This window comes from Chlorocebus sabaeus, chromosome 11 (genome assembly GCF_047675955.1).
Source record: "Chlorocebus sabaeus isolate Y175 chromosome 11, mChlSab1.0.hap1, whole genome shotgun sequence".
Classification (NCBI taxonomy): domain Eukaryota; kingdom Metazoa; phylum Chordata; class Mammalia; order Primates; family Cercopithecidae; genus Chlorocebus; species Chlorocebus sabaeus.
Window position 1 is genome coordinate 47,214,519 of NC_132914.1, and position 17,528 is coordinate 47,232,046.

At 40.3% G+C, this 17,528-nt stretch overlaps 1 protein-coding gene across 11 annotated transcripts in view; it reads left to right on the plus strand.

Moving 5' to 3' along the window:
* Positions 1-17,528, plus strand: part of SPATS2 (spermatogenesis associated serine rich 2) — a 172,715-nt gene that overhangs the window by 137,745 nt on the left and 17,442 nt on the right. For all 11 annotated transcript variants that reach the window (XM_037997182.2, XM_008003144.3, XM_073020704.1 and 8 more), the window contains 3 exons: positions 2,909-3,170; positions 5,233-5,409; positions 8,401-8,536. In XM_037997182.2, the coding sequence (XP_037853110.1) occupies positions 2,909-3,170; positions 5,233-5,409; positions 8,401-8,536 (575 nt within the window). The remainder of the gene's footprint in view (positions 1-2,908; positions 3,171-5,232; positions 5,410-8,400; positions 8,537-17,528) is intronic.

The window sequence follows — 17,528 nt, forward strand, 5'->3', positions numbered from 1 at the left end:
AAATCAGATGCTTTTCCCAAAGGATACCAGCTGGTCTCAAAATTCTTCCCACAGCTGTGCACCATAAAGGTAACCCCTTTAGGAAATGCTTGAAGTATGGATTTTAATCAAGTATCTCTGTGAAATCTGTTTGGGGTGTTCTTTTCTTTATTAAGTCAGTGCTGGAGTTCTGAAATGCTTTCTTGATGACTCTTACATCACTTTTTAGGAGTCCTGTCAGGTCTTGAACAAAAACCAGGCTTGGCCTCAGTGACCCTTGAGAATTTTTTCCAAGGGTTACCTAATACTGCACAGATTCTCCTGAAGCTCATCATACCTGTAGTTTTGAATATTTGTTTAGCTTCTTTGCACTGCTTTCAACCTACATAGATAACTGTGAGTGTCCTGGAAAACGCCAGTTTCGTTTTTTTTGTTTTGTTGAGATGGAGTTTTGCTCTGTCGCCCAGGCTGGAGTGCAGTGGCGTGATCTCGGCTTGCGGCAGCCTCCGCCTCCTGGGTTCAAGCAATTCTCATGCCTCAGCCTCCTACGTAGGTCAGGACTATAGGTGTGTGCCACCAGGCCTGGCTAATATTTGTATTTTTTTAGTAGAGACAGGGTTTCACCATTTTGTCTGGGCAGGTGTCAAAACCTGACCCCAAGTGATCTGCCCACCTCAGCCTCCCAAAGTGCTGGAATTACAGGCATGAGTCACCGCACCCAGCCAACACCAGTTTCTTAATTTATTAGCCCAGGATTATAAGTTATTAGTGATATAAGATGTGCATGGAGCTGGAAGAGGATGTGTGTTAAGAGACACAGACATTCCTTAAAATTTGGAGAAAGAAATATGGCTTCAGTTTAGCAGTCCCAAATGCATAAATCCAGTCCAGTCCACTTAACTGTTGGGATTAGTCCAATAGGATGTGACTCTGAGTGGGATAGTTATGATATACATGACCCAATGATATGAAAACTTAGCCAGTTCACATGGGGGAAAGTAAGAAGAAGAAAGATGAGACCGAGCAGGGTGGCTCATACCTGTAATCCCAACATTTTGGGAGGTCAAGGCAGGTGGATCACTGGAGGTCAGGAGTTTGAAACCAGCCTGGCCAACATGGTGAAACCCCATCTCTACTAAAAATACAAAAAAATTAGCTGGGCATGGTGGCACATGCCTGTAATCCCAGCTACTCAGGAGGCCGAGGCAGGAGAACCACTTGAACCTGGGAGGCAGAGGTTGCAGTAAGCCGAGATTGCGCCATTGCACTCCAGCCTGGGCGACAAGAGTGAAACTCCGTCTCAAAAAAAAAAAAAAAAGGAAAGAAAAAGAAAGAAAGATGAGAGCTGTTAAAAAGAAAAGTTTTATCTAGAGTTCAGTCATGTTTCTGCTGGAGAGGGCCACAGAAAAGACTTGGGGAATATTGATTCAATTATTATCAGCCTAGCCTTAGGAATAGAATTAGGTGTTGCCAGTGGAGCTACAAGTTTGACAAAACAAAAGGTAAAGGACTTTTGTTTATTTTAACTTTACTATTTGCCTATGTAATATACTCACGTGGCTCAAAATTCAAAACTACAAGAGTTAATACACTGAAACGTATATATGTATATATTTTTTTGAGATGGAGTGTCGCTCTGTTGCCCAGGCTGGAGTGCAGTGGTATGAGCTCAGCTCACTGCACCCTCCACCTCCCAGGTTTAAGCAATTCTCCTGCCTCAGACTCCTGAATAGATGAGATTACAGGCATGTGCCACCACATCTGACTGATTTTTGCATATTTTATTAGAGATGGGGTTTCATCATATTGGCCAGGCTGGTCTCGAACTCCTGACCTCAGGTGATTTGCCTGCCTTGGCCTCCCAAAGTGTTGGGATTACAGGCGTGAGCCACTGCACCCAGCCAAGACACTGAAACACTTTATCCCTTTCCTGTTCCCCAGCCATTTGGTTCTCCACCCCCAAGGCAAACAGTATTTTCAATTTCTTATAAATCTTTCAAGATATTTTATGCATATATAAGTAAATAAGACTATTCTCCTCTTTGCCTGCTTCCTTTTTTCATGTAATATATCTCGGAGCTTATTCCATGGCTCAATATATAAAGAGCTTTCTTGTTTTTATGGATACATAGTCATCCTACTGTTTGGATGTGCCACAATTTATTTAAGCAGTCCCCTATTGACCAACATTTGGGTTGTTTCTAATCCTGTGTGTTAATAGTGATATTGCAATGAATAACCTTGTGTATATATAGAAATCACTTTGCATATGTGTTATTCTCATCTTGAATAAATTCCTAGAAGTAGAATTGCTAGTCAAAGAGTATGTGCATTTGTAATTTTGATAAGCATTACTAAATTGTCTTGGAGAGTATCACCTTACACTCCATACATGAAAATGGCTGTTTCTGTATACCATCAACCTTATCAGTTCTACAGTGTTAACATACTTTTTGACCTTTACTAAACTAATAGATGAAAAATGATCATTGCAGTGCAGTTTTAATTTGTATATCTCTTATTAGACTGAGGTTGCATATCATTCCATATGCTTATAGCTTATACTATTTTTTTCTATGGGATTATTTTGCTTTTTCTGAGAACTGTATATATTTAGCTTTTTGAATATAAGCTGCACATTTTTTTTTTTGCATTTTGTAATTTATCTTTTGATTTTGTTTAAGGTGGGTTTCATCATGAATAAATGTTTTATATTTATGTGTTTGAGTTTATCTAAAGTATAGGATTTTACATAGTAAAATTTTATTTTAGGCAATAGTTCAGCATATGTGAAAATGTTAAATTTCTGAAAGAACATACAAGAAATTGGTAACATTGGTTACCTTTGGGTAGCTAGAGTTACCTCTCTAGGTTGTGGGGGAATCTGTTTTTTCTTTTCTTCTCTTTTTCAAATTCTTAATAACTTCAGAACAAAAAGAAGAAAAACAAACCGAAACCTGCCGCAGAGCCAAGTAACAGCATCCCAGATTCCAGCAAATCAGTTTCCATTCAAGAGGAACAGTCTGTGCCTTCCTCAGAGAAAGGTGGTATGAATGACTACCATGTCAATGGTGCCATCAATGACAGTGAGTCTGTGGACTCACTCAGTGAAGGTTTGGAGACACTTTCAGTAGATGCCAGAGAATTGGAGGATCCCGAGTCTGCCATGCTAGATACGCCGGATAGAATGGGTGAGTTTATTAACAGAGTTTGAAAAAGTTGTGTTCAGTTGAAAAACAGGGGTCTCCTCGTTGAGAAAACGATCAATTAAATCTAGTTAGTCTTTTTTTTTAATCCAGTGCTTGCTGATTAGTCTTTTTACTTTTTAGTTTTTGTTACTTTCTGTGTGAGTCACATTTTATAATTATCAAAGGCCTAGAAAAAATACCTTTTTTTTTTTTTTTTTTTGGAGACAGAATCTCGCTCTGTCGCCCAGGCTGAAGTGCAGTGGCGTGATTTTAGCTCACTGCAAGCTCCCCCTCCCAGGTTCACGCCATTCTCCTGCCTCAGCCTCCCGAGTAGCTGGGACTACAGGCGCCCGCCACCACGCCTGGCTAATCTTTTGTATTTTTTTAGTAGAGATGGGGTTTCACCATGTTAGCCAGGATAGTCTTGATCTCCTGACGGCGTGAGCCACCGTGCCCAGCTGAAAAAATACAATTCTTGTTCCATTATATTTTAACTCTTGAACCTTAGTGTTCCATTATTGGAACACTAAGCATGTGGGAATTATTCATATCCTACTGCTCAAAGTCATCATCAAGATCTGATTTTTCCACTCATGCAAAAATTCAAAAAATTGCAGCTTCTGGCATAAGTGAGTTAATAGCAGAGAAATACCTCAGTATTTAGAGACTACAGAAGGTGACTTTAAGTTGTTTTTTAAAAATTGTGGACTTAATAAGAAAGATGATGATGTTGATATTATTCTAAGACCCAACACAATGATAAATATATAATAATGATAATTCCAGCTTTTGTGAGAGCTAGGCTGTTGGTTTTTATAGTCTCACATTTGTTTTCTAGTGAAGAATTAAGATTAGTGTTAGTTGTAAATTCACATATCTTGTACCTTTCTTTGTTAACCATTTTTTTGAGCATTAGTAAGATACTGGAAATTTCTCTTTTTAAAAATTACTTGTTAATCCAGTTCCCCTGCCCTGCTGCTCCTGGCTTTAGAAGTGTAATGCCAATGTAATATTTATGCTGTGCTGTTTAGGTGTTCTTTTATTGATTAGTATACACACATACACAAGACTTATTTAGAGAAAAACATTGCACTGACTGAAACCAACAATAGCCAGTGGTTTCCATTTTTTTCTGAACTAGCTTCCCTCTCATTTCCTAACTCTTCTTAACTTATTACACTTCTATCCCCTAGAACGTTATTTTTTGTTTGTTTCTTTTGAGAGACCCAGTCTCTCTATGTTGCCCAAGCTGGTCTTTTTTTTTTTTTTTTTTTTTGAGACAGAGTCTCGCTCTGTAGCCCAGGCTGGAGTGCAGTGGCCGGATCTCAGCTCACTGCAAGCTCCGCCTCCCGGGCTTACGCCATTCTCCAGCCTCAGCCTCCCAAGTAGCTGGGACTACAGGCGCCCGCCACCTTGCCCGGCTAGGTTTTTTTTGTATTTTTTAGTAGAGACGGGGTTTCACCGTATTTTCCAGGATGGTCTCGATCTCTTGACCTCGTGATCCGCCCGTCTCGGCCTCCCAAAGTGCTGGAATTACAGGCTTGAGCCACCGAGCCCGGCCCCAAGCTGGTCTTAAACTCCTGGGCTCAAGTGATCCTCCTGCCTCAGCTTCCTGAATAACTGGGATTACTGGTGTGAGCCACCATGCCTGGCCCATAAAGCTTTTTAAATTCTTCTTTCCTTGAGAGAGTGTAAAACTTTCTTTCTTAACGTGGAGTCTTGCAGAAGTTGGTGATACTGACCTCCTTTGATTCCTTGTGCCAGAGTTAGAGAAACTACCAAGCTACAAAGAAGCTGAAGAGCCATAGGGATTGAGCTCCCTATCTAAAGATGTGTTGCCACAGACTCTTCTCTTCATTCCGAACTTAAGGCTAAGCCAGAAGCTGCCAATAGCCATACCCAGCTGATTCTGATCTTTATTCTATCGTGTCAGTTGATTTTGTTTACAGTCTTTTAAGAGGCATGGTTTTGCCTCAAACATTTTTACCTGTTTTTTTTGTGTACTTAAGAATGATTGGTTTACTCCTAAATTGTGCTCTAAAGTACTGTGCTCTTTCTTGGACAGGATCCATGCTGCAGAATGGTGTCTCTGATTTTGAGACCAAGTCTTTGACTACGCACTGTATTCAGAATTCTCAACAACCCAGGAACGCTGCCAAATCTCTCTCAAGACCTACCACAGAAACTCAGTTTTCAACTATGGGGATAGAAGATGTTCCCCTCTCCACCAATAAAAAGCTAAGTAAGTCAGAGACCCACCTGTGAGAGAAAATCTGTGTTTTTGGCTAAAGAGGGCAAATTATCTCTGTTCCCATAAATAAGGTTTCAGAAGGGCATCAGTTAATACTTTTTCCATTTTGCTGACAGTGACTGACCACTCAGCCCTTCCCCTTCCTTTGTGTACACAGTTGGAATCTGAATAGTAGTTTAAATGCCATACAATCTAATTATGACGACCCGTTTTGTAAATTAAAGTCAAACTCTACTGCCAGGATGACTTATCTGCTAATGTTAGCCTGTTTCTTTATTGCAACATTTTTGTGCTATTTCTGTCATTTTTATCTCCTGGTTGATGCAACAAGTAAAAGCTCTACATTCTCTGACATTGACTTTTTTTTAATCCCCCTGAGACTGAGTCTTGCTCCATAGCCCAGGCTGGAGTGCAGTGGCGCGATCTCACCGCAGTTCTGCCGGGTTCATGTCATTCTCCTCCCTCAGCCTCCCGAGTAGTTGGGACTACAGGCAAGTGCCACCATGCCTGGCTAATTTGTTTGTATTTTTAGTAGAGACGGGGTTTCACCGTGTTAGCCAGGATGGTCTCAATCTCCTGACCTCATGATCTGCCCACCTCGGCCTCCCAAAGTGCTGGGATTATAGGCATGAGCCACTGCACCCAGCCGACATTGACATTTTAAAGAAATATTTTCACTCCTCTTCATAACTTCGTGCTCTTACTGAGCTAGAGTCCTCTGACAGACTCTAGCTTTAAGTAAGATCATTTTCTCTTAAGTATGTGGCATTGACTGGTGGTAGCTCTTTGCTAAAAAAAAACTACAATAATCACTTAAATAAACAGCCAATAATTCAGCAAACAGAGATAATAGATTGTGTTCCCTATATCTGAGTTTCATGCATCTAAGCATGGTGGTCCACTCCACTAAACAAATGAAACAGAAATGTAAAGGACACTTGTAATCAGTAGCTCTTTATGGAATTATTTATTGCACATGAGCCAAATTTTAATTAGGTAAACTCCCCTTTTTCATTGTTCTAGTAGCCCTCAGCCTGCTGCAGATGAGCAAGTTTGAGACTATCCAATCAAGCAAAAATGAAAAAGTATATATATATATATATATATATATATATGCATAAGGCTTGAAAGCTTTTAGGTAGATTCTTAAAAAATATCAAGTTGAGATGAGGAAGAATTTAAATTAAAAAATTGAAAATATATATCCTGGCATAGTTACAAACTTTTTAGATCCATGTTTCCAGCAATCAATTATATATGTAATTTGGGGATTGGTGAATATAGAAAGGTAAATAGAACTTTTGGAAATTGGTTAAAATGTGTTCAGTAGGTAAATGCAGTCCATCGTTTTCTACAAAGCTGGCTTCCTCATATATACAGTGCTTCGAAGTGTACTGTATAGAGAGAACATTTTAATTTTGTAATGTCCACATGGTGAATTATATTCTATTAAATCCTGTAACTTAGGGAGTTTTGAAAATTTGGTGCCTTTTTTAAAGTCTATTTTCTCTGTGTGTTTCATTTCATTTTGGATAGTTGGTAAAATTGCTGTCTTCAACTGTATTTGTCTTTTGTTAACAGTGTCTATTCTGCTGTTAATTTTATGCAGCATATTTCTCATCTTGGACATCGTTTTATTTGTCTCTAGAAGTTCAATTGGAGTCTTTTAAGATATCTTCCAGGCCGGGCGCGGTGGCTCAAGCCTGTAATCCCAGCACTTTGGGAGGCCAAGACGGGCGGATCACAAGGTCAGGAGATCGAGACCAGCCTGACTAACATGGTGAAACCCCGTCTCTACTAAAAAAAATACAAAAAACTAGCCGGGCGAGGTGGTGGGCGCCTGTAGTCCCAGCTACTCGGGAGGCTGAGGCAGGAGAATGGCATAGACCCGGGAGGCGGAGCTTGCAGTGAGCTGAGATCAGGCCACTGCACTCCAGCCTGGGTGACAGAGCAAGACTCCGTCTCAAAAAAAAAAAAAAAAAAAAAAAAAAAGATATCTTCCATGTCTCTCCTTACCATGCTTATGCTTTCCTTTACCTTCTTGAACATATAGTATCTAATTATAATAGCTATTTGATGTCCTTTTCTACTCAATTCTATCATCTGTGTCATTTCTGCATCTGCCTCTGTGATTGATTTTTCTCTTCCTTATATTAATAAGGTAATATTTTTCTGTTTCTTTTAAGTTTTTTTAGGTGGGACTAGAGCAGCCTTTAGCCTAGAGCTAATTTTGCCCTGTTGCTGAGGCAGTATCCTTCCAACTACTCTGCCTGCCATGTATTGTGAGGTTTTTCCACTCTGGCTGGTGTGAGCACAAACTGTCCCTGGCCTGGTGAGCTCTGGGGATTGTTCTGCCTAGTCTTTTTTTTTTTTTTTTTTTTTTTTTTTTCCGCCTGTTCTCTTTCCAGTCTTGGGTAATTTCTTTATCCTCATAGACTGATCCACACTCAGAATCCTCTGTGCATCTCCGTGCAGCTCTCTCATGTGTGTAGCTCTTTCCTCACCAGTACTCTGCCCTAGAATTTCAGCCATCTTGGCCTCTCCAAATTCCCAACTTCGTCCCTTCAATTCAGGGAGTCCACCAGGCTCAGTTTAGGATTTCTCCTCCGTGCATTGTAGCCTAGAAACTATTGAGGCAGTAAGTTGGAGCAATCATAGGCCTCACTTCATTTGTTTCTGTTGTCTCAGGGGAAAAATACTACCTGTTACACATTGTCTGAAAACCATTGTTTCATATATTTTGTCTTTGTATGTTTTTAGTTGTTTAAGATAGAAGGACAAATCCAATTCTTATTATTCCATCTTGACCAGGATCCTTTTTTCCCCAAAAATCTATAAAAACATGTTTTTCTCATTGGGGAGGGTGGTTATTTAGGAAAGATTCTTAGTCTACATGACATTTGGCTTAGGTGTTCAGATACAACTTTCAAGTTACCTATATTATTCTTTTTTTTTTTAAATCTTTGGGTTTTTTTCCCCAAGGTTCCAATATTGAAAAATCTGTAAAAGACCTCCAGCGCTGCACAGTGTCTCTTGCACGGTATCGAGTTGTAGTTAAAGAAGAGATGGATGCTTCCATTAAGAAAATGAAACAAGCCTTTGCTGAATTGGAGAGCTGGTAAGTTAAGCTGCATTTGATATCAGTAGCATAAAAACGATCATATATAAATATAAAGATGGTCAGCCATTCCCCAAGTTCTTCCATTCATGACTAACTACATAGTGGGAGAGACTTATAAATCCTATGGTATGTTTAGCTTTCTGCATTGTTCTGTTTCTCTTGGTCACAGTGTGAGAATAGTACAGATAACTCACAATGCTCTAGAAATGAGCCGGAGTTTAATATTGTTTGGAAAGGGACACATAATTATAGAGTAGATCATGTACTCTAAAGTCTCCTTTTAAACCAAGATCCTATAACAAATGACATGATGTTTTTGAACAAAATTATAAAGTAGAAAAAAATCTGTCTTTGCTTTCCTACCTTCCTCCATCCTTTTTAATGTATGCCACTCCAATAAAGTGCCTTTTTATTAATTATTATTATTTTTTGAGACAGGATCTTGCTCTGTCTGTCACCCAGGCTGGAATGCTATGGCACAATCACATCTCACTGTAGCCTCAGCTTTCTGGGCTCCAGCAATCCTCTCATCTCAGCCTCCCAAGTAGCTGGTACTACAGGCATGTGCTACCACACCTGGCTCTTTTTTTAATTTTAAAATATTTTGTAGAGATGTGGTCTAACTGTGTTGCCCAGGCCAATCTTGAACTCCTGGGCTCAAGTGATCTGCGTGCCTTGGCCTCCCAAAGTGCTGGGATTACAGGTGTGAGCCACTGCACCCAGCCTTCCTTTTATTAATTATTGATTTGTTTTTATTTCATGTTTTTCAAACTGTGTTCTATAGAATACTCACCTTTTTTAAATTTTGTTTTTGAGGTAGAGTCTCAGTCTATTGGCCAGGCTCTAGTGCAGTGGTATAGTCTCAGCTCACTGCAACCTCTGTCTCCCAGGTTCAAGTGATTCTCATATGTCAGCCTCCCGAGTAGCTGGGATTACAGCTGTGCGCCACCTTGCCCGGCTAAATTTTGTATTTTTAATAGAGATGGGGTTTTGTCACGTTGGCCAGGCTGGTCTCGAACTCCTGACCTCAGGTGATCCACTGGCTTTGGCCTCCCAAAGTGTTGGGATTATAAGCATGAGCCACTATGCCTGGCCTAGAATATTCTTTTCTTAAAATATATTAATAAGTGTTTTCAAATGAAATAATGCCTCCAAAAAGTTAAATCATCTTACTTAAATAAAGTAAGTATTTACTTACATTAAATAAAACTTACTTTGGGGCTAGATAACTCATCTAGTAGTCTACCCACGCCTTGTCCTGAACTCTAAGTTTCACTTTTCAGGTTTTATGGCTAGGAATTTAATGTCATGTCTTCTGTTTTTCTTTGTTTGAGACAGGGTCTGACTCTGTCACCCAGGCTGGAGTACAGTGGCGCAATCATGGCTCACTGCAACCTCCACCTCCTGGGCTCAAGCCATCCTCCCACCCTCAGCCTCCCAAGTAGCTGGGACTACAAGCATGTACCATCACACCTGGCTAGTTTTTGAATTTTTTATAGAGATGGGGTTTCGCCATATTGCCCAGGCTGGTCTCCAATTCTTGGGCTCAAGCAATCCTCTCGTCTCAGCCTTCCAAAGTGCTGGGATTACAGCCATGAGCCACTGTGCCTGGCTGTCTTCTTTTTTGACACATATTTTTGCTCCTGCCAGATTACTCATTGTCTCAAAACTTAACATTCACATTTCCTCTTCCATCTACTAGTTAATGCCACTTTCCCAGCCTGATAATGCTCTTCTATTCCTCTGTATGTATCTAAATCCCACCATTTCTCCAAACTCTCCTTAAATTAAGGTCAAACTTCTGGAAATTCTTCTAGGTAACTGATTTTTCCCCTTTCTGAACTTCTAGGAGGAAGCACCATGCCCTTTGCACTGCATTCTTGTCATGTAAGATAATTGTTGGCTTGTTTAGAAAATAAAGAGCTGGCTGGGCACGGTGGCTCACGCCTGAATCCCAGCACTTTAGGAGGCCAAGGCAGGCGGATCACAAGGTCAGGAGTTCAAGACCAACCTGGCCAACATGGTGAAACCCTATCTCTACTAAACATTCAAAAATTAGCCAGGCGTGGTGGCATGCACCTGTAATCCCAGCTACTCAGGAGACTGAAGCTGGAGAATCACTTGAACCCAGGAGGTGGAGGTTGCAGTGAGCTGAGATCGCACCATTGCACTCCAGCCTGGGCAATAGGGCGAGACTCTATCTCAAAAAGAAAAGAAGAAAGAAAGAGCTGAGTGTAGTAGGTCATCACAACTTTGCTTTGATAAGCCTCTGGTCTCCACGATTGTTTCAGCTTACTGATTACTTAGTCACAGGATCTGATTCCATTCAGAACAAGCTTGAACCAGGAAACACAGTTCCAGGAGAGAGATTTGTGAGTTCCTGCTGACTTGGAACCCAGCCAGGAGGAGCCTCCTTCAATAAATGACAAATGAAATGGTTTCCTACCTGGGAACTGTATATTTAGGATTGATTAGCTGACGTAACAACAAATGAAACAGTTTCCTACCTGGGAACTGTGTATTTAGGATTGATTAGCTGACATAACAACCGGGTCAATTTAACTTGAGGAAAGACATTACCTGCCCTTTCCTCCTAGTATAAAGCCCTTTGCTCTGGTTGATTGAGTTTATAAACCACCTTATTTCAATGTTCCTTGTAGCCACTACTTCAAGACATAATTGGCAAGTGACTAACTCCATTTGGCACCAAAGCAGAGCTTGGAGTTAGTGTCACTTAGAAAGCCATTTCTGTGTTGGTTATAGCATAAAAGAAAAGCAAAGAGTTCTAACAGATTTGCAGCAGTAAAAGTACATTACCCCTGGCAGGGCACTAGGGAAATTACACAGATAACTCCTTTCACTTTGATGCCGAATAAAAACTGATACACCTATAGAAAGGTAAACTCAGAAACTTTCTAATGTATAAAACTTAAAATTTCTTCTTCTTGGTGACTTAGCAAGAATCATCTCTAGACCCAAGTTTACTTTTCTTGTTAATTAATAATATTTGTCTGCTTTTCATTGTTGGAGCTGTTAGTTGACTTAAGTTTAAGGATCTTAAGGAGGTAGGATATGGAGTGGAACATGAAGCTCGAATGTATAAACTCCTTTGGAAGATTGTTATATAATGTGTTGATGAAAAATGCCAACAGGATACACACTCAGCTTCTCTTTTAAATAAAAAGTTTCAGTTTGGCCGGGCGCGGTGGCTCAAGCCTGTAATCCCAGCACTTTGGGAGGCCGAGACGGGCGGATCACGAGGTCAGGAGATGGAGACCATCCTGGCTAACACGGTGAAACACCATCTCTACTAAAAAAATACAAAAAACTAGCTGGGCATGGTGGTGGGTGCCTGTAGTCCCAGCTACTCGGGAGGCTGAGGCAGGAGAATGGCGTGAACCCGGGAGGCAGAGCTTGCAGTGAGTGGAGATCGCGCCACTGCACTCCAGCCTGGGCAACAGAGCGATACTCCGTCTCATAAAAAAAAAAAGAAGAAGTTTCAATTTTATGAAAGTCAAAAGGTATTTTTTAAAAGGAGAACTAGGTAAGAGAAAAAGATTGTCAAGAAATTTGAGATTATACATCACATAAAGTCATATAGGTTTATGGTTAAGATTTTGAAATTGTTCCTGATTCCTCATTGATCTTAGAAAAGTTATGTCCTTTTATTGGCGTTTCTTTTCTTTCTTTATTTTATTTTCTTTTTTTTTTTTTTTAAGACAGGGTCTCTGGCGCCTATACTGGAGTGTAGTAGCACCATCACGTCTCACTACAGCCTCGACCTCCCCAGGCTCAAGGGATCCTCCTACCTCAGCCTCTTGAGTAGCTGGGACTACAAGGCGGGTGCAAACATGCCCAGCTAATTTTTGTATCTTCTGTAGAGATGGAGTTTTGCCACATTGCCCAGGCTGGTTTTGAGCTCCTGGGCTCGAGCATTCTCCTGCTTCAGCCTCCCAAAGTGCTAGGATTACAGGTGTGAGCCACCTTGCCCAGGCTAGAGCTTTTTTTTTTTTTTTAATGTTAAGCTTAGTCTTACCAAAGGCTTTTAAGTCCTTACATTTAAAGGCCACATATAGATGCTGAAAACTTAGGAATCATTTTATGAACCAAACTACCTCCAAAATGTTATCTCCAAAAATATCTAAAATGCGTAGAAATAAAGGAATGTGCTCATGCAATATGTATTATCAAAGATGTACATAGCACTGTAGTTCTAAATCATTCTTTGGTTTTTGAAGCTTAGTACATTGATGTCTTGTTTCTACTAGTACTTGATGCCATGGTTCTTGATTTTTTTTAATTTAAAATTTAACTCTAACCATCTGTGAAAATAATTACAGGTTGAGTATCCCTTATCTGAAATGCTTAGGACCAGAAATGTTTTAGGTTTTTTATTTTTATTTTTTTCAGATTTTGGAATGTCTGTAGAAACTAGTTGAGCATCCCTAATCTAAAAATTCAAAATCCAAACTGCTCCAGTGAGTATTTTCTTATAGTGTCATGTCAGTGCTCAAAAAAGTACAGATTTTGAAGCATTTTGGATTTTTGGATTAGAAATGCTCAACCTGTAATAACATATGAAGAATATTTTACTGAACATGTTCAGTTATATTATTGGATTTTTTAAATCCTGATTTCTTTTCCACAAAGTAGGTATTGTTAATTCTGTTTTACCGAAAATAAATGTATGTCTTAGGTTAAGCAATTTGCCTAACGTAAGTTTCAGATCCAATATTTGAATGTATATATTCAGATTCATTGACCTATGATTTTCATTTCATACCTCATTGATGGCTCACTTCTCCCACTAAAACTTGGCAAGGCTAGAGACTGTTGGTACATATATTACAGACAGCCCCCTACTTATGATGGTTCAACTTAACAATTTTCTGACTTTATGATGGTATGAAAGTGATACACATTCAGTAGAAAGCGTACTTTATGTACTCATACAACCATTTTGTTTTTCACTTTCAGTGTAGTGTTTAATAAATTACATCAGATATTCAACACTTCATTATAAAATAGGTGTTGTGTTAGATGACTTTGCCCAACTGCAGGCTAATATAAATGTTCTGAGCATGTTTAAGGTAGGCTAGGCTAAGCTTTGATGTTAAATAGGTTTGGTATATTAAATGCATTATCAACAAGATATTTTCAATTTGCACATGCCTGTAATCCCAGCACTTTAGGAGGCTGTATTCGTCTGTTCTCATGCTGCTAATAAAGACACACTCGATACTGGGTAATTTATCAAGGAAAGAGGTTTAATTGACTCACAGTTACAGCTGGCTGGGAAGGCCTCACAATCTTGGCTGAAGGCAGAGGAAGAGCAAAGTCACATCTTACATGGCAGCAGCCAAGAGAGCTTGTGCAGGGGAACTCTTATTTATAAAACCATCAGATCTTTTGAGACTTACTACGACAAGAACAGAATAGGGGAAACCACCCCTGTGATTCAGTTATCTTCACTTGGCCCCACCCTTGACATTTGGGGATTATTACTATTGAAGGTGAGATTTGGGTGGGGACACAGCCAAACCATATCAGAGGCCAAGGCAGGAGGATTACTTGAATCCAGGAGTTCAAGACCAGCCTAGGCAACATAATGAGATCCTGTCTCTACATAAAGTAACAAAATTAGATGGGCACAATGACATGTGCCCATAGTCCAGCTACTCAAGAGGATCGCTTGAGCCCAGGAAGTGGAGGCTGCAGTGGGCCATGATCATGCCACTGTACTCCCACCCTGGGTGACAGAGCAAGACCCTGTCTCTTAAAAAAAAAAAAAAAAAAATTTCAATTTACAGTGGGTTTATTGGGACATAACCCCATTGTAAGCCAAGGAGCATCTATATTATTTCCTCTTCAGCTTAAAGGCTGTGTAACAGAGAAACCCCAATGTAGGAGAATTTAGGGACTAAGGAACTTAGTCATTTTATGAAACAGGTTAGAATGAGAAGGACCAGGATTTAGGCTGAGCCTATGAAAGTATTTTTTAAGTTCAATAAAGTCAAACTATATGAATACTCCATCTGAATATCCAATGTTCTTTTGATTTTGTGATTCAGAAGGTCCAAATCACTATTATTCCTAAGTCACAACTTGTAGTGCCTTCTGATTCTAGTTATTCTTCAGGTCAGATCATAGTAGTGGGAAAGGTTTTAAGATTGAAGGTGCGGTTAATTAGAAAATATTTCTTAGGGGAAATGAATCATTATCAAGCCATATAAAAAGTATGTACACTGGCAGAAAGGTTGGGGTGGAACACTGCATTTCAGAGATACGAGCAGAGACATAGAAGGGACACATAGGGACCACATGCAGCCTAGCTGTTGCTATGGGGCAATAGTGAAATTAGCAAGGCTGAGGTATAATGAGAGCATTTGATGGAAGGATCTGAATTTTGTTTTTCCTTTTTTTAAAGATTTCATTATTCCCTCTTATTTTTACTGTATTGCCCATAATTATAATTGTTTTATTAAATATAAGTAAAACTGAAAATTCTACCACCTTAACACGTAAGTAATTTTTATTTTCTGCATTCCCTTGTGTTCTTTATGTATATTCATACATATTCTTGAATAGTTGTAATCGTAGTGAGAGTGTAATTTCAATGTGTACTTTTCACTTAAAATTAGTTTGATTCATCACTTCATGACTGCTTACACTGTTAGTGTATGTACATGTTTATTTAATAATTTCTGTACAATGAATCTGGAAGGTATAATGATTTACCAGTTAATACAAGTGCATTTTACTAAAGAGATGTTCTGCCGAAACTGAGAAATAAAGATGAATACAGGAATTAACATAATAATTGCTGCTGCTATTTACTGAACTCACTTACTGAGCTTTTATTGTATGTCAGAAACTTTTATGTACAGTGCTTCTAATCTGTATAACATTATCAGTTGTGGTATTACGCTCATGTTATAAGTGAGAAAGATGGGCACAAAAATATTTTACCCAAAGATGCTTTTCTACTACACCATTCTTTTGTTTTCTGTGTCTTAACAGGTATTCCTGTTTGCTTTATTCTGCAGTGTTTACCTTCCTACTCCACACGTTTTCACCTTTTTCTGGTTTCTGGAACTTTTAGACATTGGTGTCATAATTCTAGTTTCTTTCCTTTTTTTTTTTTTTTTTTTTTTTTTTTGGGAGACTGAGTCTCATTCTGTCTCCCAGGCCGGAATGTAGTGGTCCAGTGTCTGTTCACTGCTACCTCTGCCTCCTGGGATCAAGCGATTCTCCTGCTGCAGCCTCCCAAGTAGCTGGGATTACAGGCACGTGCCACTACACCTGGCTAATTTTTGTATTTTTCTTTTTTTTTTTTTGAGACAGAGTCTTGCTCTGTCACCCAGGCTGGAGTGCAGTGGCCGGATCTCAGCTCACTGCAAGCTCCGCTTCCCGGGTCTACGCCATTCTCCTGCCTCAGCCTCCCGAGTAGCTGGGACTACAGGCGCCCACCACTTCGCCCGGCTAGTTTTTTGTATTTTTTTAGTAGAGACGGGGTTTCACCGTGTTAGTCAGGCTGGTCTCGATCTCCTGACCTTGTGATCCGCCCGTCTCGGCCTCCCAAAGTGCTGGGATTACAGGCTTGAGCCACCGCGCCCGGCCTTAATTTTTGTATTTTTAGTAGAGACAGGGTTTCACCATGTTGACCAGGCTGGTCTCGAACTCCTGACCTCAGGTGATTAGCCTGCCTGGCCTCCCAAAGTACTGGGATTACAGACATGAGCCACCGTGCCCAGCCAAAATCACAGTTTCAAATGAGGATCTGGTCAGCCACTCACTAAGGGGGCTTAACACTCAAGCCATTTTTATCTCGTTTTGTTTTAATTTTTATGTTTTTGGAGAGACAAGATCCCACTGTTACCCAGTCTGGTCTTAACCTCCTGGGCTCAAGTGATCCTCCCACCTCAACCTCCCCAAGTGCTGGGATAGCAGGCATGAGCCACTGTGCCTAGCCCTGACTCAGCCAATTTTTTTTTTTTTTTTTTAACCAACTGAAAACTTGAGGCCGGGCACGGTGGCTCACACCTGTAATCTCAGCACTTTGGGAGACCAAGGTGGGTGGATCACCTAAGGTCAGGAGTTTGAGACCAGCCTGACCAGCAAGGTGAAACCCCGTCTCTACTAAAAATACAAAAATTAGCTGGGTGTGGTGGCATGCGCCTGTAGTCCCAGCTACTTGGGAGGCTGAGATAGGAGAATTGCTTGAACCCGGGACACAGAGGTTGCAGTGAGCCGAAATCACGCCACTGCACTCTGGCCTAGGCGACAGAGTGAGACTTTATCTAAAAATTAAAAAAAAAAAAAAGCAACTTGAACAACATACTCCTTAGCAATACAGATTGTTACTGGTTCTTTTTCCTTACACAGATTATAAAATATAATCATTGAGTCACATGATCTCCTGGATTAGCTTATAACTAAGGTGCTTTTGACCATTGGAAAAGAACAGAAAGAAAGATTATTCCATTGAAAGCTTGTCATATGAGAACCGTGGCTTATGTTCACATTCTAACTTTTTTTTTTTTTTTTTTTTTTTTTGAGACAGTCTCGCTCTGTCACCGAGGTTGGAGTGCAGTGGCATGATCTCAGCTCACTGCAACCCCTGCCTCCTGAGTTCAAGTGATTTTCCTGCCTCAGTCTCCCAAGCAGCTGAGATTACAGGCATGTGACACATTTTTGTACTTTTAATAAAGAGACGGTTTCATCATATTGGCCAGGCTATTCTCGAACTCCCAGCCTCAAGTGATCTGCCAGCCTCAGCCTCCCAAAGTGCTGTGATTATAGATGTGAGCCACCACTCCTGGCCTCTTGGGGAGGCTGAGGTGGGTGGATTGCTTGAGGTCAGGAGTTCAAGACCAGCCTGGGCAACATGATGAAACCTGTCTCTACTAAAAATACAAAAATTAGCCAGGCATGAGTGGTGCACACCTGTAATCCCAGCTTCTCGGGAGACTGAGGCGCCAGAATCGCT